The sequence below is a fragment of the Archocentrus centrarchus genome, unplaced genomic scaffold (assembly GCF_007364275.1).
Source record: "Archocentrus centrarchus isolate MPI-CPG fArcCen1 unplaced genomic scaffold, fArcCen1 scaffold_63_ctg1, whole genome shotgun sequence".
NCBI lineage: Eukaryota > Metazoa > Chordata > Actinopteri > Cichliformes > Cichlidae > Archocentrus > Archocentrus centrarchus.
Window position 1 is genome coordinate 955,094 of NW_022060280.1, and position 21,978 is coordinate 977,071.

The following is a 21,978-nucleotide window of genomic DNA, read 5'->3' on the forward strand; positions in this document are numbered from 1 at the left end:
GTTGAGCAAAAGACGGAAATTGCCATGGTCCTGGGCTGTTTGCTCAGTGTTTTGTGTTTTTGTTCTTAGACATTTGTCATTGTTAAATTTATTCTGTCATGTTTTATAGTTTGTTTTTTTAACTTAGATTCCCAGTTTATTATTGGTTTTGGATTCTTTTGTGCTTCAGGTTGAACAGGTGTTTTGTACGGTGTGTATTGTTTACCTTGTATCAGTTTGCCCCGCATTCATGTGTCTTAAGGCCTTTACAGGGTGGCTGTAGCTCAGGAGGCAGAGCAGGTCACTTACTGATTGGAAGGTCAGTAGTTCAATTCCTGGCTGCTCTGGGCTGCATGCCAAAGTATCCTTGGGCAAGATACTGAACCCCAAGTTGCTCTCTGACGGAAGCAACGGAGTATGAATGTGTGTGAGTGTTAGACAGTAAGCACTTAGCTTAGTTACACATGGAAGTGCTTGTATGAATGGGTAAATGTAAATGTGTTGTATAAGCGCCTTGAGTGCTCAGACAGAGTAGAAAAGCGCTATATAAGAACGAGTCCATTTACGCGCCTTTGACACTGACCCCATCATTTCACAGGACAAATTTACAGCATTTATTTTTTCGTATCAAGTTCAATTTTTCTGATTTTGGCAAGTGAATAAACAGGTCTGACCCATCAGACCACTGTATTTGGCAACGTGAGATTATGTCTCAAAATGCACACCAATATACTAAATATACAGTGATGTGGGAATAATAAAATTAAACTATTTTTCCTCAGACACAAAGCTAGATGCTGCTCCAGATCAATAGATCCACTGAAATTATTTCTCTGCCTCCTCAGAAGTGATCCTATCTCTGCCAACAAGAGCTCAAATTGCCCCACTGATATCCTGAAAGCCGTTGTGATGCAGCTTCAACTCCAGGATCAAACCATGAAATTCTCCCTGCTGCTGCTTTTTCATGATAGTTGGCTGAACCCAGAATCTCTGTTTCTTCCTTCTCTTGTTTAGAAACATCAAGATCATGTCATCGCTTGGTGAAAAAATATTTTTATTGCACAAAACATTTGCAGATATTTTATGGGTCCGGTGTGTAAAGGCCTTAAAGGCTGTAAGACATCTCAGAGTTGAGATTTTGAGCAATAAATTGTGTAGATGCAGCAGTTATCATTGCTGATGTGTCAGATGTGATGGGCCAAAATTATACATTTAAGCTACCCACTTGAAACAGAGAGTGACTTGTTACTTTATGAATAATATAATATAATATAATAAAATAAAATATAATATAATATAATATAATATAATATAATATAATATAATATAATATAATATAATATAATATAATATAATATAATATAATATAATATAATATAATATAATATAATACCCAAACAAAAACCCTGTCTAACCACAGTCTAGTTGTGCGTTGACACAGCTGCAGAAAAGTACCTTAGATGAAGTAATGATGTAGTTGACTGGTCACTTGGGCTTAGTGACAGTATGGATTGTTGTGGAGCGTTCAATTAGAAATTGATTTTGGACTTAGTGTAGGGAGACACTGTCAGTGCAGAGCAGATCATCAGCAGCTTGTTTCTGCTGCTTGTTTGTGACAACTGTGATCCCAGTCAGTATTTCTTTAAAACATCGTTGTCATTCTGTATTGACAGATAAATGTCACTCAGACAGGCTTGTTAACCATAGGGCCCAGTGGAAAGTGTCAAACAGAGTTGCATGCTTTTTAAAATATTGCTAACTTAATGGTTGACTGAATCCAGGTCATATTAATCCAAGAGAGCTCTCAGGGTTGTTTGGTGGACTGTCATTCTTGTTTTAGAAATAGGTATAAATAGTTTTATTGTTTTTGGACCAAATCTAATGGTTGTAGTGTTTTTAAATCCTCTGATAAATCTTGGATAACGAATAACTTTGTTTGTTTTTTTGGGAGGGGGGCATACTTATAAGGAAGAATATTTAAACTTGAGCATTTCTCCTGCATTCTGCTCTTTTGACTCCCACAATTTCATGCCATTAACTGCTATCATTGACTACCATCTCCCATAGTTTTGTTGTTATTGTTGTTAAACATCTTCTGTCTGACCTCAAGTGCTTGCTTATTGGGAATTATCAGGTTGCTGGGGTGTTCTTTGATACTGAAGGGTTTTTGTTTTTCTTTGAGATGTTTTTAGCTTTTCTTGCCAAAGAAAGCTCATAACATTGCAGAGCACTGATCATCTGTCCATCTAGCCACAATTCATATGAATCACTACTCTTCCTACAATATTGGTGAGAATTTAATCAAACATACACACAGTGATCAATCATGTAATGGATGGAGACCCATTTAATTCAATCCAGTTCAGTTGTATTTATATAGCGCCAAATCGCAACAGTCATCTCAAGACACTTTATATTGTAAGGTAAAAAACCTACAATAACTGCAGACAAAACCCAACAATCAAAACTACCCCCTATGAGCAAGCAGTTGGTCACAGTGGGAAGGGAAAACTCCCTTTGAACAGGAAGAAACCTGCAATAGAACCAGCCTCAGGGAGGGGCAGTCATCTGCAGTTGGGGATGAGGGGAGGGAGACAGGACATAATGATCATCACCTCATCATCACATCAACACCTTCAAGAACATGGTTCTCAGCTGGAAAAGGGTGGAGTGCCACTTCGCATCTGGGATGAGTTACTATCCCAGTTGGAGGAGTTAAAATATCTTGGGGTCTTGTGCAAGGCGAGGGCAGTGGAAGATTGACAGGTGGATTAGTGCAGCATCTGCAGTGATGAGGATGCTGTACCCATCTGTTGTCTTAGAGAACTTTGAACAGGTGTCTCTTTCCATTTTAACTGAAATAGTTCAGCATATGCAATGCTCTTATTGCCCACTAGACAGCATCCCACCCCATCTCCTCAAGGATGCTTTTAATACTCTTGGACCATGTATTGTGGCTCTAATCAATTCCTCTCTGATCTTTGGCTGTGTTCCAGCTGCTTTTAAACACACTGTCATACAGCCCCTCATCAAAAAGAGCAATTTGGACCCTTCATTTCTAAACTAAATTTTCTGTCAAAGGTTTTAGAGAAGGTTGTTTACACCCAGCTACAGTCATACCTAGATTTAAATGGTGTCTCTGAGAAGTTTCAGTCTGATTTTAAATTATGATATAGCACAGAAACAGCTCTTCTAAGTGTCTTTCATGACCTGCTTTTAAGTCTTGATGCTGGTGATTCATCTGTCCTCATACTCTTGGACCTGACTGTGGCTTTTGACACTGTAGATCTTGGCATTTTTCTGTTAAGGCTTGAATCATGTGTGGGTATTAAAGGAACAGCACTTAAATGGTTCCAGTCATATTTGTCAGATAGGAGTTCCTCTGTCCATTCAGGACAGTATTCATCATCTGTGTCTCCAGTCAGTTGTGGGTTACCTCAGGGTTCTCTGTTAGGTCCCATTCTCTTCGCTTTATATATGCTTCCCTTGGGTTACATTTTTAAAAAGGATAACATCTCCTGTCATTGCTTTGCAGATGACCTAGAGATACATTTACCTTTATAATCTAACAGCCATGCTTCTATCCAGGCACTAGTGAACTGTCTTAGAGATGTTCAATCATGGCTAAAGATAAACTTCTTTAAACTGAACAAAAGCAAAACAGAAATTATTTTATTTGGGCAACCCCGCTTTTTAGGTGGGCATGACAGTGCTATTGGTCTCCTAGCCTCTTACTGTCATTCCGTTGCAAGGAACCTTGGTGTGATATTTGATAGTGCTTTAAAATTTGATAAACAGATTAGCTCCTCAGTAAGGCAAAAGCCTACCTCCTGCCACATGACTTTGAGAGAGTAGTTCATGCTTTGATTACCTCTCATTTAGGCTATTGCAACTCTTTATATGTTGGCTGTGATCAGTCATTACTTCATCACTTGCAAGCTGTTCAAAATGCAGCAGCTCGTCTTTTGACAAGAAAGAAATGGTGTGATCACACCACACCCATAATGGCCTCCTTACACTGTCTTCCAGTCCATTTCAGGATCCAGTTTAAAATTTTATTACTTGTTTTTAAAAGTCATTTTAATTAACTTCTAAAAACATATTTATATTTGCTTGTTTTCAGGTCTAGTTGAGCTGAGTACCCTCCTTTTATTATGTAAACACAGCTTTGATTTACTTTGTTCTATTTCATTTTTAGTATATATTTATTGTTGATTGTTCAGTGACTGATGTGTAGTATATATTTTGTATAACCTGTACAACTCTTTGGTGAACTAAGGTTGTTTGAATGTGCTATAAAAATAAACTTTGACTTGAATTGACTGTTAAAGCGAAGCTGCCGATTTACCGATCAATCTACCTCCCCAACCTCACCTATGGTCACGAGCTCTGGCTAATGACTGAAAGAATGAGATCATGGATACAAGTGGTAGAAATGAACTTTCACTGAAGTGTGGCTGGACTCAACCTTAGAGATAGAGTGAGAAATTCAGTCATTTGGGAGGGGCTCAGAGTAGAGCCATTGTTCCTCAACATTGAAAGGATCCAGCTTAGCTGGCTTGGGCATCTGATTAGGATGCCTCCTAGGCGAGGTGTTGTCCGCTTGCAGCCTAGGACAACGCATTGATGCACAGCAGCTCTCTTGAGTGACTGGAATGCTTAAGGCCTTTACACACTGGATGCGTTGTGAAAAAAAAATTGTAAAATTGCTGTTCCCATATCACTTTATATTCAGTGTATCGGTATGCGTTTTGAACTTTGAGCTCACATGTTGCTAAATACAGTGCTCTAATTGGTCAGATCAGTTTATACACTTGCAAAAGTCAGAAAAATAAATGCTGCAAATTCATCCTATGAAATAAGGTGGTTGGTGTGAATGGCTGCATTAAGAATAGGTGAGTTTGAAAAATATTTTTAATGCACGAAACATTTGCATGCATTTTACATGTCCGGTGTATTTCTCTTTAGAAAGAGAACTGAAATTTTTCAGGCAGTGTAGCACAATGGTATTTTTTTTTCCTGAGATAAGAACCTGTCGATTATTTGGATAAATTAGCCTGGAAGTAACACACACCGCTTTCTTAATGGGTAATGATGAGTTTCCCTCTTTTGTCAAATCAAACTCCATCACGTGTAGTCATACGCACAGTGGTTACATACATCCTGGGATAATCCGCAACTTTCCATTTTCATATGGACAATTTAAAAACAAATTCAAACATAAGTCATAAGGATCCACTGATTTTTCAGCTTTTCTAACAGCTGGTTGTGGTGAGAGCAGGTTCATCTAGCAAGTTTCAACTTCTATCAAATTGAGACATTTCAATGTCATTTGAGTCAGCTCAACCTGACCTGACTGTTGGAGGAATTCATACAGTACTGATTCAATCAGAATTCCAACTGAATTCAATGAACAAGAGCAATGATGGAAGACAATTACCCTTGTAAGCAATATGGATGCATTCCACAGCTAACAGTTCAATATTCACTTAGAAAAATATACCCTTCGACCCTAAAAGTTCCCAAATAAGCTGTGGTTATACTCATTACACAGAGAAAAAACAACCATGTAAAATTTTACTTTCAAACTACAAAAATTTTAGCAGTCCCTTGAAGTACAAATGTTAATATCCAAAACATAATGCTGAGTGAGCGAGCACTATACATGTATACAACATGTACAGTGCCTGTAGCTCAGTAGGTAGAGCAGGTCACCTACTGATCAGAAGGTTAGCGGTTCGATTCCTGGCTACTCCAGGCTACATGCCAATGTATCCTTGGGCAAGATACTTAACCCCAAGTTGCTCTCCGACCGTCCCGTCGGAGTATGAATGTGTGTGAATGATAGTTAATTAAAAAGCACTTAGCTTAGCAAACATGGAAGTGGTTGTATGAATGGGAGTGCATGGGTGAATGTAAACATGTTGTAATAGCGCTTTGAGTGCTCATACTGAGTAGAAAAGCGCTATATAAGAGCTAGTCCATTTACCATGTACAAAGGTGTAGTTTTAATCTCAAATTTGGCATTTGGCCAGTGTTAAAAATTATGATATTAGAAAGTTATTTTTGACACAGAAAGATTCATGTCTAGAAGTTGACGGAATTCTTTATGTGCTATTTTTTTCCAGTGTTGATGACAAAACACCTAAAAGAGCCAGGGTACCAATACTTTTTTTTTCTGTAATTCTATTTTTGTGCTCTAGTTTTGCTAGATACCCTTTTTTTTAGATTTCACTGATTTTATATAGAATAATCCAGGAAGCTGGTATCTCTGTATGTTAAAGAGTTAGAGGCGCTCAGATCACATTGTTCAATTGTTAAATTCTCATTCTTCTTGTTCTGTCACTGAGTGAGTGTAGGTACAATTTTTATAGCCATTCAGGCTTGGACACAATACAGGAAAGAGTTTTTCTTATAGACATTAATCATCACGTCAGTCACAAGTTACTATAAAAACAATAACCTGACCAGCAATAGCTTCTTTCTAAGCAACAACACAAAACACAGTTTGTGTTATTTAAACAATGGCTGATTTATTTTTACTGCTGATTGACCTGTAAACAGCCTGCTAGACTATCCTAGAATTGTCTTCAGGTTCTTCTACATGAGCTTTTTTTCAGTTGCTGGCTCAGATGCGAAATATCTGTACATCTACTTTGAGATTTTAAACTTAGTGTGACCATTGGTCTGAATTGCTAAATGAAGCACAAGAGTCTAACTGGTTTGTAGCATTAGCTCTTGGGTGAGTTCACACCCTGCTTTTACAGATAAATACAAATAACCTTAATGTTGGATTAACCTTTACATACATATCACAGGTTGTTTGTGAACTTGGGCTGTATTGCACTGTTAAATGACTTATCAGCTGTATGCCTCAAACAATTGGTTGTCATAATGTCAAAAACATTAAAAAGGTTATTTGTTTCTACATTAAAAAAAACATCAGAAGGTTACTGTCACAAGTTTTTTGTTTTTTCAGTAATAATATTCTAGGTGAAGACTATTTTATTATACTATTTCATTATAGTATTGTTCTGCTTTCACTTAGATGAAGTCACATTTCCTCTGTTACAGTGTAGTTTTTCTTCAGCTTGTCAGAGGAACCTAAACAGCTTGAATCGTCTAGCAGAATCATGTGGATGTTTGAAACTGCTTGTTTGTCAATTCCCAATTTAGAAATTCCATCAAAAACAGATCTATCATGAGCATTTTTCTCAAATAAATCAACTTTTGTCATTCACCTAATTGATTCTTAATAATTCTATGGAGATTTTTTTCAATCTTTTCAATTTTTTCGGTGTTTACCTTGCTGCTGTATTTGGCTTTCACTTGGCTGTCACTTCACCGAGTACCTTTCAGTGTTCTTTAGTAAAGTTGTCATACTGTTGTTGTACTGTTGTATGTACTGTTGTATTATCTGAGTAAACTGTATTAGGTTATATAATACTTAAAGAGTGTAGACTGTATTTTATGTACTTTTGCATGCATTTCCTTCTTTTTTGTTTTATCAATGATTAAGAATTTTGGTTTCTTTCTTTAAAATTTCATTTCTTAAATACACTGAGCTTGTAAAAAGAGCTTGCTTACATTCCCCATAATAAGATACCATAAAAGATAAATATCTGCAAAGCATCAAACAATTTCAAATTATGATCACAATTGTATATAGAGTATATTTTATATGCTGTTTGCTGCTGTTGTTTGCTGCTGTGCTCGTTTCTTGGTACTTAAGACATCAAAAGTCTTTAGCCATAGTCATTTTTTACAGTTGGCTTGACTTCAGCTGTCATTCATACAGTTTGGGTGTCTGTTGCTGAGCAGTCTCACAGAACTGTGATTGTGGCTGTAGACACATTTTTTATTGATACAAATGCCACAGAAAGATGAGAACTGACAGTATGTTCTGCCTGTAGTTCCTGACTCTTCCCTGTGCTGTCATCTTCAAGCCCACCGCATCCTAATGAAGAATCCTTAAAAGAATAATGTGTCATAATAGTTTAGCAGTAGCAATCTGGGGGCAACAGCGGCTATATATTTTACGTTACTCTTTTTGACAATCTTTAAGATAAAAACAAAAGAAGAGAATATCACCATACAGATACTTTACCGGTCGTAGTCAATAAAATTCTGCTAGTGTGCTCAAAACATCCTCTTAGATCTAAAATATTCATATGCTGATGATGACAACTGTGTTTTACACTTTCCTCCTTGTCTTCATTTACGAAGTTGAGCAGAAGTAGATAAACAGTTGGTTTCCCTTGTATCCTGACATCAATCATTAATTCAAGGGTTAAAAGCACAAAGTCAATGAGGAGGAGAAATTCTCATTCCATTATTGGCTGAGAGGTGCATAGTGGATGCTTAAGCAATGAAGCCAAGCATAAAGATGATTACTGCACTACAAGAGGCCCTTTTTGCCACATTGTTCTAATTGCAAACTCTTCTTCTCTTAGCAGCTGAGAGATTAACTGAAGATGACTGTCACACTGTGGGCAAAGTGGATTTCATCCACCCTTTCCACCATTGCTCAGTGTTATAATGACACATTGTCTGATAAGATTATTTGTTCTGACAAAAGGCCTTTATTGACACTCTTTTATTCCTTATATCTCTTTCAGGGAATCAGTGAGACAAATGCATCACCCTCAGTATTGAAAGCACGTAAATCTTGTTGTAAGAGGTTTGTGTCTCCTCAGATTCTCAGACAAAAGCTAAGGTTTTATTTATTACCTCAATCTTTGTTTAGTTGGCTATGTCTTCAACAAAATAATAGTTTTATAGATGGCATAGATGTCACTGATATTTATGTAAATCAGTGATAAATGATTAAAAACTGGAACATGGAGCCTTGGCTCTAGTGCTGGTTGTTGTACTTTTTTAATGTAGAATTTAATTCTCTCAGCAACTCGTGTGTCGTATAAAAACAATACAGTATATCCAGTATTTTTTTCATTCTAAAAAAAAAGTAATGATTTTCATTCTTCTAATTTTACAAGCCAAATCTGCACTGCAAATATTGTTAGTAAAGTTTTTCATTACCCTAAAATTTAATCTAAGTAACATACACACACTGATTTGTCGCAGCACCACATCACTGTCTTTGTCTCATAAGGATCTTAATCATCATATGAAATTGTAAATTGTAAATGTAGTGTTATTTATAGTTTTTTCTATTCTTACTGCAAACTCAAAGCACTTTGCACAAGACAAGATGCAGAGTGAAATGTGAAATAGAACAGACACGATAATGAATTTCTGAATATTAAAAACAAAATACACTGACAATACTATTCTTCACAAGTGTCTTTGAATACTCAGTTACAGTAGAAGAACAACAACAGACAACAGCAATAACAATGGTGGGGGAAATATACTTTAACTCTGCTTAAAGGGACCAGCCTGGTACTGTGTACTGTCACCAGGGGCAGTGTCAAAAATTTGTCTTTGTGGGTGACTCTTGTTGTGCTCTTGCTGGTCCTTCAGAAAGCAGTTATATTGTACCGTAGTTATAACACATAAAGACTTTATTTGTAGTGAAGCAAAAAAAGTAAGTGTGGAAAAATATGTAAACTGTCCACTGCAGCCAGTGCCCAAGCTTCTCATGATACCTTTTTGACCTTTGATGACTTTCCATGCTTCTTGTCTTCATGGTGAACTCCACTGTACTGTCCACTGCATTCGACCTACAAAGAGTGTCATCACCTTTGGGCTGCGTACTGTTAGTGCTTGGGTGCAGCCCTAAAACCAAACAACAGTGCTTGGGTGCAAAAATAGATGTACTGCTTGTCATGACTACAGGTTCTCCATGTTATGCTCACATCAATATCAGTGTTGTTATGTAATGTAAACTGTATTTTGGTTGTTTCTACAAAGGGGTCTTCTTTTTATTTTTTGTTGGTTTTTATTGCAGAAATGTCAAACATTATGTTGTTAATTGGTATAAAACTCTACAAAGGTTGCATAGCTGTAATCCTTTACTCTGCATAGCCAAATATGTAGGTGAACCAACACAAACCATGAATTCACTCAATGCAGTGGTTCTCCAACTGTGGTGAAGTCCCTACTGATGCATCACTGATGGGGAGAATATAGGTTAAGTAATTAAACCTTTATTTAACAAAAATTCAACTCAGATGCTTTTTTTTAAAGTATTGATTAAAAAATTGTGGGCTGTGAATATTTTTTAGCTTCTGAAGTGAGGCATGCTTGAAAATGACAATTACTGCCTTACCAAAAATAATTTTGACTCTGGTCTGCTTGTGTACTCTTTAATGTGTTTTAAATGTCATTTGAATTATAAATATATTCCAGTATATATTCCAGTAATACTAAAATATATACTGTACATCAAGTGTGTATTGAAGAACACACTACTAGGGAGTAGTAGTGTGTTGGTAACCTAGTTTGAGGTTTGCTGCATCAGAATAAACAGCCTTGATGGCTTAGGAAAAGACTTTCCTCAGTTTGCGTTTTCTATTTTTGAGACAGGTTATGTGCCTCATAATTTGTTATTCCCTGACTATGGGCCTCTTTGGTTATGACTCAGGTGATCGTACTATTCTACACCACAGTTCTTCTGATTCACAGTCAGTGAATCAGAAGAACATTTTGTGATTTAATTTGAGGTTTTACATTTGCTTTTTCAATGTAAAAACTACTCTGGGTGAGTTCATTCAGCATTTACCCACACACATAGTGACACAGATTTTTTCACATGAAAAGTAAAGCTTGTTCAAGATCATAGTTCTTGTTTTAAGCTGCCCTTGAATTATACAGAAATCATTTTCCATCTACATCAAGCCTGTTCTGCACTTTCTTTACCAAAGAGTGATGCTGAGGCACTGCAGCTTTAGACTTACTGCCTGTATTGTCTTGTGTGAAGTGGGAAACATCAATCTTTTCTTTAATAGTGTCTCATTCATTCACATGCCATCACCACAAAATGAAGCCGTAATTACTGGCCTTAATTGATGTGGCTTTACCACCTCAGATGATACTTCAGACCTTTTCTTCTCTTTCACTGTATAGGCCCCACTGCTGTTGTTTGCACTATACTTCTGCAGCTATTGATCACTATTATGGTAAATCCGATGGCCACAATGGAACTCTGTCAGCAAAATGCAGGTTAATTATCTCAGGGTCAACCACTTTTGAATCTTCACAAAGCATTTGCTATTCTCACTTTATGCCTAAGAATAAATTGCAAATAGAAATTATTATCAGAGCACCTTTATTTTGTTAAAATGGGGCAGGTTGGCAGTCATTAACAGATGGTTCTTATTGACCAGAGTATGTTTGTAGAGTTTTAAACTACTCAAGACTAATTTATCTGTTATTCTGTTGGATTTTTTCTTGTGTTAATGAGTTTTCCTTATAAGTCACACCCGTTACAGTGTTTCCCCAAAGAAGTTGAAATGTTGTGTAAAACATTGATTTAAAAAAAAGGATGTCATCTTTTGCAGTCATCTAGAAAATATTTTCCTGATCAAACATCTCACAACTAAATAGGTTAATTATACGTCTGTTTATATGTCTTTATTTAAATGACTGGGCCTCATGTATCACTGAATTAAAAACAGAATTTTGCAGTATAAATTACTACATAGGCTCAAGATCACTTCTGAAAAACATTGTCAGTGTACATACCACAAACACAAATGTAAGTTAAAATGCCAGCAGACAGAGATCGAACATAGAAACGCTTCTCTAGGCCTAAGCTCATTTAAGCTACTCTGAGGCAAAGTGGAAAACTGCTGTGTGACTAACTAAATTTATTATTCTATTTGAAAATCACAATTTAAAGGCCAGAATCTTGTGAGTTTATGGGACTGGATCAGCGGACATTAGTAGCTTGCACTTTTGTAAAGATTGTCTTTACAGATGTGGCAGCATATGGTGATGGGTATCATATGTTATTTCAATATGATGGCAGCCATCAACATATGCTGCTACATCTGTGAAGGTGAAAATATTTTGTGCAATTAGGAAAGAGAAAACTACAACAAAGGAGGCCCCAAACATTCACTTTTTCTCACCTCTAGTTTCAAAACTAGAGGAAGTGTCAGTTCCTGAATATTTGAAGAGTGTTGTTAAAGGAAGATGCAGTGCACCACAGAGGTAAATGGTGGCTATTTCAGTATCGGGCTCCATGTGTCGAAGTGTCTTTGGGCAAGATGCTCATCCCTGGCTAAGCCACTCCATGACCTTAATGTGGTTCGTCTTCTTCTAGTATTCTTTCGGTCCATGTCTTGCTGGAAGAACCACCCACCCTGGGAAGACCCAGGGCATTTAAAACGCACCAACAATGCACTTTAAATGCCCTGGCTGAGTAAGGGGGCTCTCTTGTAAGGTTTTTGCTTTTTTTTAATAATGTGATGCAGTAGTCCTGGGCCCTTGCCAGAAAAAAAAAAAAACACCTCTAAAGCATAATGCTTTCTCCACCATGTTTAATATTAGGGATACTGTCTAGTGTTCACTGTCAGCATTCTTCTACCTCCAAAGACGGTAAGTGTATGTATGTCAAACAGTTCGATTTTGATGTTGCCTAACCACAGCACATTCTCCCACATTCAATCATATAGGTGTTCACTGGCAAAGTTCAGATGAGCCTGCACATGGGCCTTCTTGAACAGGGGTACTTAAATGGCATTGCAAAATTTGAAAGTATTGTGGCATAATGTGTTAATGTGATTTTCTTGGTGACTGTGGACCCAGCGGCTCATTAACAAGATCCTCCTTACTGCTCCTCACAACATACTCTGTTCTTATGATCACTGATTTTGCACAAAATGATATCTTGCCTAGGATATTTTTTTTTTTTTGCTTTTTTATGTATTATTTTGTTGATAATTTATGTTTCATGATTAAATATACCTTCTATTGAAATAACAGACTGTTCATTTCTTTGTAAGTAGTTAAAATTATGAATTTAGCAGGAGGTCAAACACATTTTTACCTATGAATGCATGATTAAGTATTAAACATTAAGTGGATGTACATATATGAGACATTATAAACTTTCTTTCAAGTTATATTTCCTGTTCCTGTTCCCATCAGACATTTGACTGGCTTGAGATAAATTGGCCTTATAAGAAGGTACCGAAACCTATTGATGGTAGGAACCACAGTTAATGGAATTGATTGTGGATATAGTGTTTGCTTTCTGCAGGGACTCCAGTGAATCGGATTCCTATCATGGCCAAGCAGGTGTTGGATCTCTACATGCTTTACAAGCTTGTCACAGAAAAAGGCGGCTTGGTAGAAGTCATCAATAAAAAAATATGGCGGGAGATCACCAAAGGCCTTAACCTCCCTACCTCTATTACCAGTGCAGCTTTCACTCTCCGAACACAGTGAGTACGAGAACAGGTTATCAGTCGTCTGTTACCCCCAGATGACCACATGTTATATGTGTGGTGATGAGAAATGAGACACTTAGTTGCTTATTTTAAGTAGTGAGCTTTTTGATTCAGTGTGTATTACTTTAGCTTCCTTAACTGCAACAGAATCCCTATAACTCTAAAACACAAACAAAACAAAAACCATAAAGGGGTTATTTGATCCTATATGTCCAGCCAGGTAAAATGCCCAGTGCTCTTTATTTCTTGCAGCACTGTCATGTGAATGGTGTGTACTAATCCCTACAGTCCATCCATCCATCCATCTATCTTCTTCCACTTATCGGGGGCCAAGTCTCGGGGGCAGCAGCCTAAGCAGAGAAGCCCAGACTTCCCTCTCCCCAGCCACCTCGTCCAGCTCATTCAGGGGGGACCCCAAGGCATTACCAGGCCAGCCGAGAGATATAATTTCTCCAACGTGCCCTGGGTCTGCCCCGGGGCCTCCTCCCAGTAGGACATGCCCGGAACCCCTCACCCAAGAGAGGTCCAGGAGGAATCCTAGTCAGATGCCTGAACCGCCTCAAATGGCCCCTTTCGATGTGGAGGAGCAGCAGCTCTACTCTGAGCCCCTTCTGAATGGCTACACTCCCCACACTCTAAGGGAGAGGCCAGCCACCCTTTGGAGGAAGTTGTATTTGCAATCTTGTTCTTTCAGTCACTACCCAAAACTAATAACCATAGGTGAGGGATTGACAAGTAAATCAACAGCTTTGCTTTCACGCTCAGCTCCCTCTTCACCACGACGGACCGGTGCAGCATCCACATCACTGCAGATGCAGCCCCAGTCTATCAGCTGATCTCCCGTTCCCTTCGCTCATCACAATTGAACAAGACCCCAAGATACCTAAAATCCTCCACCTGGGGTAGCAACTCATCGCTGAGCCAGAGTGGGCACACCAAACTCTGAATCTCATTGTTATTAATTATTTACATTTTTGTCAGTAGGTTGAAATCTTCTTGCTTTATGTCTTCTCAGCTTAGAGTACAAAAGTACAAATAGAACCAGACCAAAAAAGGAAAATGTTGGTTTTTGTTGAATTCATAGTCTCTACATTGTTCTTAGAAACCATTTTATGTAAGGTAATCTCCAATATTTAACAAGTGGAAAAAATATGTAGTAATCTACAATAAATAAATAATCTAAATATTCTAAAGTGTACAGAAGCTGTGTAGTTTAATTGCCCTCACAAATATATATAACAACTTTTACAACATTATTTCACATTTTGTCATTGATCTTACACAATAACACAAAGGGATAATTTCATGAGTGACAGAATATTGTTTGCTGAAAATCAAAAAACAGTGTGTTTTGATTGTGAACAAATTGTTAGCAGCAGGCAACAGAAAAGCAGCAGCAGCAGCTTCAAGAATTCGTGCCTCAAAAGACTTAGCTCTGCTCATGAGTATCTCTTTCAAAGAAATAGGGTATACACCCTGTTTTTAGAAGGAATCTTCAGACCTTTGTCTTCTATCAAGTAAGAGTCAAGCAGAACCTGAAGTAGCAATATATTATTAAAGTATGTTAGAAGCCTTTTAGCATACTTGTCAATTCTAGGGTGCAGCCCTGAATTCAGCTTTTAAAGTGACCACACACAACTTCTCAACCACATCATGCAATCATTAATCACATCAGGCAAAAAAACTGTCACTAAAGTAAGAATAAAAGCACAACAGCACAGTGGAAATGTGAACCTGCATGTTAGGCTTCTGGGGACATTTTTGTTAGTTTTAGTTTAAATTGTTCTGGGGAAAGAATAATTTTATATATGGCAGAGATACCTGAGATATCACCACAACAAACATAGCTGAAAATTTTAGTTTCCCTAAATCTGCCCCATTAAAGAACTGGGTTTGTCATTCGCATGGCATATAAGAAATCCACTTTCTGTAGAACATTAACTCTAAACTGTTTTTTTTTTACGTATTTAATGCACTGATTCAGTCCATCAAAATTTCTATCAGAAATGATGCTTTTAATCCTTCTCCCAATACATGAAAAAATCTCTGAGTTGTGATAGATTGAGAATATGTAACAATATAAGACAGCAACAAACAAACAAACAAACAGAAAACAGTAAACCTTTAGCATCTTCTTTGCAGGTATATGAAGTACCTCTACCCATATGAATGTGAAAAACAGGGACTGAGCTCCCCTGGTGAGCTTCAGGCAGCTATTGACAGCAACCGTCGCGAAGGCCGTAGGCAGAGCTATGGCTCAGCAATCTTCAACTGCTCTCCTGTGGGAACCCCTACTCTTCTGTCCTCACCGAAGCTACAGATGTCCCACCTGCCTATGCCCACTCACAACAGTGGCCATATCTCCCAGGTGACTGTGATCAAGAAAGGTAAGAAACTACAATAGGTAAAATGGTAAATTGATATTTATATAGCACTTTCATGCACTTTTAGACAAGACTAAGGAAAATGTGATTTAATAATATCACTTTACAACCATATAGCTCAGCTGTGAAGAAATGTCTGTTTATAACAGCCTTATAAAGCAGACATTCTCTTTCCTGTTTTCTAAGCGCATTGTCTATTTATATAAATTATAGTAAGATGACTCACGGTTTTCTCACATGCTCCATTTTTAATTTGCTGTTAATGCAGATGCACCCCCATCTTTATTTGCTACTTTCAAAACATTAAGTTGAACAGTATGTGATGACAGACTCACCTGATCATCTTCTCACTTTTGAGCAGAAATACCTGTTCCACTTTACCCTCCTCGGAATACTAGAATCCTTACACTGATTACCTTAAATGCCTTTATGTGGCTTGGCAACAATGTCTTTTTTTTTTTGAAAATTTTTAATGTGAAATATTTAAATTTTATGGTAATCTTTATTGAAAAGAACAATTTGTAAAAATCAGTTATTATTAAAACAGCAGTGTGTTGCACATTGCTTATGTACTAATGTAATTATTCTGTACAGATGGGCATTACAATGACTACACCATGCCACTATTTGCCCTTAATACTGGATTCTTCAAAAAAATTTTTACTATGCAATACATTTTGAGTATACAAAGACTTTTATAAAGAGCAGGGTGTGGTACTAGTGGAGCAAAGTAATAATATATGTACTTTTGAAGTTTGGTACAACCAGTCCTTTAACAGGCAATATTTTTGCAAAGTTTGGGATTCAAGTGTTATTTTTCATCATATTGCATTTTTTTTTTTTTTTTGATTTATTAAGGCTTCATTATGGAATTTGTTCAGTGTGACCAGAAGGCCAGATCCTAAATAAACAAATTGCTTCCTGTCAGTATGAAAATGATTGATTTCTTCTTTAATAAAAAAAAAAACTTTGTAAAAAAAAAACATTATATTTACAATTCTTAAGTATTATTGTTAATGTGCTTTATGCACAAGTAACATCCTTTATTTCAATTATGAATTACAGTAACTTACTGTCACTGATGGGTTAGCATTTACACTTAATCAAATCATCAACCTCTATTGCACTATAGCAGAAATTTGTTTGTAAAAATCTATGTAAAAATAAATGTTTTAGTTATTCTCATGCACAAAACAAACTGATCTCAGTCAGAAAATGCTATTTTGGGCTCTAAGTGCTGAAACTCAGTATTGTCTGGCATGACCTTAAACAGGCCAGCCATGCTCAAAAACCCTCCAACATGGTTTGAATTAAAACAATTCTGCAAGGAAGAGTGGGCCAAAATTCCTCCACAGCTAAATAAAAGATTTATTGCCAGTTCTTGCTGCCAAGGGTGGCAGAAGCAGCTATTAGGTTAGGGGAGCAATTCATTTCTAACATAGGGTTTAGATAACTGTATTCCCTTAATGAAATCAAATTTCTTCTTCCTACAGAGGAACCCATGATTGTCAGCTGCCTGCCCAGCCATGTGGTTCTCCCCATGTCACCCAGCAGCCATCATGCAGCAGCCATGGCTGCCCAGGCAACAGCAGCTCAGGCAGCAACGGCTGTCCAGGCAGCAGCTCTGGAACAGCTACGAGAGAAGCGGGACAGTGGTGAGCCACCAGAAAAGAAGATTGCGATGATTGCAGAGGAGCAGCAGAGGATCATGCAGCAGGCCCTGCAGCAGAACCTGCTAGCAATGGCCTCCCAGCTACCCCTCAACATCAGAGTCAACAATAGAGGTGAAAACAGTCATTTAAGATTTGAGTGCACACTGTTTAGTTTGTGTTGTACAGTATGTGAATCTGTGCTATTTCTGAATTTAATTTTGCAGTAAAACCCCATTAAGTGCAGTATGTAGAATGAAAATGGGCTTTTTGAAAAAAACAAAATTAAATTTTCTAGAAACAATGTTGAGGGCATGACCTCTGTCTCCTCAGTGGGCATTATATCTACATGGCTTTCTGCTGAGTGAGAAACTGCTCAGGATGGGTGTCACCACTTCTACTGTCTCCTTGATTGCTGACTATCTGTCAGAGAGACCTCAGTTTGTACTGCTGGAGGCTACCCTGTTTGTTGTGGTGGTTAGTAATAGTGGAGCACCACGGGGGACAGTCCTATTTCCATTCTTGATCACTTCAAATCAATTTTATTTATATAGCATCAAATCACAACAACAGTTGCCTCAAGGTGCTTTATATTTTAAGATAAATACCATATAATAATACAGAGAAAGCCCCAACAATAAAATGACCCCTCTGAGCAAGCACTTGGCAACAGTGGGAAGGAAAAACTCCTTTTTAACAGGAAGAAACCTCCAGCAGAACCAGGCTCAGGGAGGGGCAGTCATCTGCGTGGGGTGAGAGAAGTGAGACAGGACAAAACACACATTGTGGAAGAGAGCCAGAGATTAATAACTAATGATTAAATACAGAGTGTTGTATAAACACATAGAATGAAAAGAGGTGAGTAAAGAAGAAACACTCAGTGCATCATGGGAAGCCCCCAGCACCTTAGGCCTTTTGGAGCTTAACTAAGGGAGGGTTCAGGATCACCTGGTACAGCCTAACTATAAGCTTGATCAAAAGGGAAAGCTCTAAGTCTTATCTTAGAAAGTAGAGTGGGTGAAACATGCCACCTGCAGAAGTTCTCTGATGGCACTGTAGTGGTTGGGTGTATTAGGGGTGGGCAGGGAGCTGGTGAGGAGCTTTGTCCAGTGGTCTGGCAAAAAGGTCCGTGTACTTTTTGGTCATTAATTTTTCCATTTTTAATACAGATATTGAAATACAAAAAGCAGATTGGTTAAAAAACGGATTTAAAAAAATGAAAAATGGACCATTTTTTAATTTTCATTTCATACTCCAAATCCATATAATGTAAAACAAATTCTATTTCTTTTTCCCTTTGAAATCAAAACATAAATTCACAAAGAATAGGAAACAGAAAAACGGTCCATCTTTTTATTTCTCTCAAACCAGAAATAGGTTTTTGGGGGGTTTTTTGTCAAATCAGAGAAACTTTCCCATTGACTGCTGTAAAGTTACTGCAAGATGGAGCAGCATGTTGTTTTTCTGAACAGCAGACACTTGTCTCTCAGGCTTTTGACACCTCCACCTGCATCCGAGAGCTCACTCAAGCCATTTTCCATGCAGAATCTTCTGACGCTCCACGGGGAGAACCCTGTTTCTTCTTCACAGCTATGCAAACTAACCACAGGGATTGCTGTAGAAGACACTCCCCCTCTTGCCATGTGTACAATTGCTTCTGAATGTGGTTCTAAAGCCGTCCTAACAGCTCTGAAAATTTGTAAACTGACAGAAGCAAGCTTCAAATACACTCTTTGAGTTGGCTTGACAATGGTGTTAAACTTCCGGTTTTAGAAAAATAAAAAGATGGACTGTTTTTCTGTTTCTTATTCTTTGCTAATTTATGTTTTTATTTCAAATGGAAAAAATAAATATAATTCATTTTACATTGTATGGAATTGGAGTATAAAATGAAAATTAAAAACGATCTGTTTTTCAATATCTGTTTTCAAAATGGAAAAACAAATGACCAAAAAGTACACAGACCCAGAAATCCCCTCCTTCTGAAAGTCAGCAAGACAAAAAAAAAAAAAAAATGGTGTTTGACTTAAGGGAAAAAACTGTAACTGAACCCATCAACATCTTGGGCAAGGAGGTGGAAACAATGGACTGTTGCAGATACTTGGGTGTTCACCTGAATAACAGACTGGACTGGAGGACTAACAGTGATGCTGTGTACGAGAAGGGGATGAGCAGACTCTACTTTCTGAGGAAGCTCAGATTTTTTTAATGTGTGCAGCAAGATGTTGGACATCTTCTATCAGTCTGTAGTCTGTGTGTCATTTTCTTTGCTGTTGTCTGCTGGGGGCAGCATCAGTACCAGAAATGCCAGCAGTACCAGCAAACTGATTTACAAGGCTGGAACTGTCATTGGCCAGAATCTAGAGGCATTTGAGTCTTTGAGTCAATGAAGGACCGGAGGTCCCTGAACAAACTGCTCTCCATCATAGATAATCCATTTCACCTGCTCCACTCCACACTACTGAGGCAGAAGAGCCCGTTCTTCAGACTTATTCAACCCTGCTGCCATAAAGAATGCTTCAGGAAATCAACCCTACTGTTCTCTGTGAAACTGTTTAACTCTTCTTTCTGTGGCAGGTGACACATGCCAGGCATAAGTTTCCACACACATTCTGTATTATATCTTCTTTCAGCTGTTTCATAGATTTATAGTGTACAGCCCCAGTCTTTTTTTTTACTCTTCTTTAACTTAACCTAGTTTTAGTTCTTATTTTGTTTTTTTTTTATCACTATTGTGTATATATAACATTTTTGTTGTGTATATATAATCTCACAGTATAAGGCCATCACTATGTCTCTGTAGCACCTTTACTTTAACTATGTTGTTTATTTATTGTAGACTTTTTATTCTTTATCCTGCTGCTGTAACAATAATTTCCTTTTGTCAAATCAGTAAAGTATCTATCAATCCTTAGGGCTGCAACTAAAGATTATTTTGGTTCTGACTAATCTATCAATTATTTTTTTGATTAGTCTAATTAACGATTATTTCAATCTTGCCTCACCTGTTCAAACCTGCCCACCTGTGAATATCACCTTGTTGTCTCTTTTCACAATTAAAATAATGAGTTTGAAAATAATCAAATGTATTTAACATTGTGACATCACAATAAATATGAATTAAACAATGCATATTAAAGTGAATGCAATTTTTATTTTTAAATGAAAATATAATGCGCAAAAAAGTAAATAAAAATGGCCTTTTGTTCAAAAGTTCAAATATGGCTTCAAATTAAATCAAAAAGATTTTTCTGTCCAAAACAACTGAAAAGTTTACAGATGATTGAGTTCATGAAGAGGTTTCCTATTCAGAATGAACGCTGATATTAATGTGAGAAAACAAATAGGAGCCAATGTAGCTGCTCCTATTGTCCTTCACTCGTTAGCTAACATAACTGAAATGCTGCCACTTAGCAAACATCATCCATGAGAACAGAAACATTGCAAACATTAACAGGTATCAACAACGCACTAACGTACCCGTCACAGCTCCAGGGTGCCGGCGTTTTAAACACTCAGCATTGCACTGATGCTGCCGTGGAAGGAAAGCTCTGCTTTGCACAGTCTGCATTCAGCTTTATCTATCTATCCTATCTATCTATCTACCTGTCTGTCTGTCTGTCTAGAGTGTCATTATTGACTCTCCTGTAAATAGAATAGTGAAGAATAGGGTATTTGATCTCATTTTTAATTAAATGCAAACTATGAAAAAAATATGAATATATGAGCCTATACCAGGTGTGAGGATAAAAGGTGGGGTACACACTGGACAGGTCACCAGTTTGTCACAGGGCCAACATAGAGAAACAGAAAACTATTCATGCTCACATTTATACCTAGGGCCAATTTAGAATTACCACTTAACCTAAAAAAAATATGTTCTTATGCTGTGAGAAGAAGCTGGAGTACCCAGAGAGAGCCCACACAGTGAGGACGTGCAAACACCACAAAGAAAAACTGCAGCTGGCCAGTGCATTAGAACCCTCTCCTTCAGTGAGGTGACAGTATTAACCACTTCACCACTGTAGAAAGAATGTGCTGCCAGTTTCATGTTATTTCAGAAGGGTTTACCCTGTACTTCTGTAAAGACTAATATTCTTCTTGGACTCCATGCATAGAGGCTGATTTCCTGTAATGTCTTTCTCTGTGTCTGAGGACTGCTGAAAGAACAGTTTGTTTCTCAATACAAATTTGGGTAAAGAGGGAACAGCTCTTGCTATACCTCCTAACTACTGCTTGTTCAGTCATTTCCTTACCATTCATACCCATTTTGTACACTAAGAAAGTTCTTTTATAATCTTGTTCAATCATGTTAAATGTGCTGTTTAAGGCTGTATTTTATCGTCGAATTCAGTAGCATCTACCCTGATTAGTATCACTTTTAAGTGCATAGTTTTATAAAAGTGTGATACAATCTGAAATATTTAACAGTATGTAGTAGTTAATATTGCACAGGGGTGTACTCTTTGTTGTTTTTGTTAAAGGTATACCAGCTATACTTTGGCACTACAAGGAATACAAATTTAAGTACATTTTGTTGAAAGCAGTCCCAAACAAATACGCTATTGCCTTCTTTTAAAGTAACATTTGTTAGAGATTATAGTATCC

At 37.4% G+C, this 21,978-nt stretch overlaps 1 protein-coding gene across 1 annotated transcript in view; it reads left to right on the forward strand.

Annotated features, from left to right (window-relative positions):
* arid3c (AT rich interactive domain 3C (BRIGHT-like)) overlaps nt 1-21,978 on the forward strand; it is a 70,016-nt gene that overhangs the window by 43,060 nt on the left and 4,978 nt on the right. Inside the window, exons 4-6 of the mRNA XM_030725610.1 lie at nt 13,148-13,331; nt 15,480-15,724; nt 17,215-17,505. Of these exons, the coding sequence (XP_030581470.1) occupies nt 13,148-13,331; nt 15,480-15,724; nt 17,215-17,505 (720 nt within the window). The remainder of the gene's footprint in view (nt 1-13,147; nt 13,332-15,479; nt 15,725-17,214; nt 17,506-21,978) is intronic.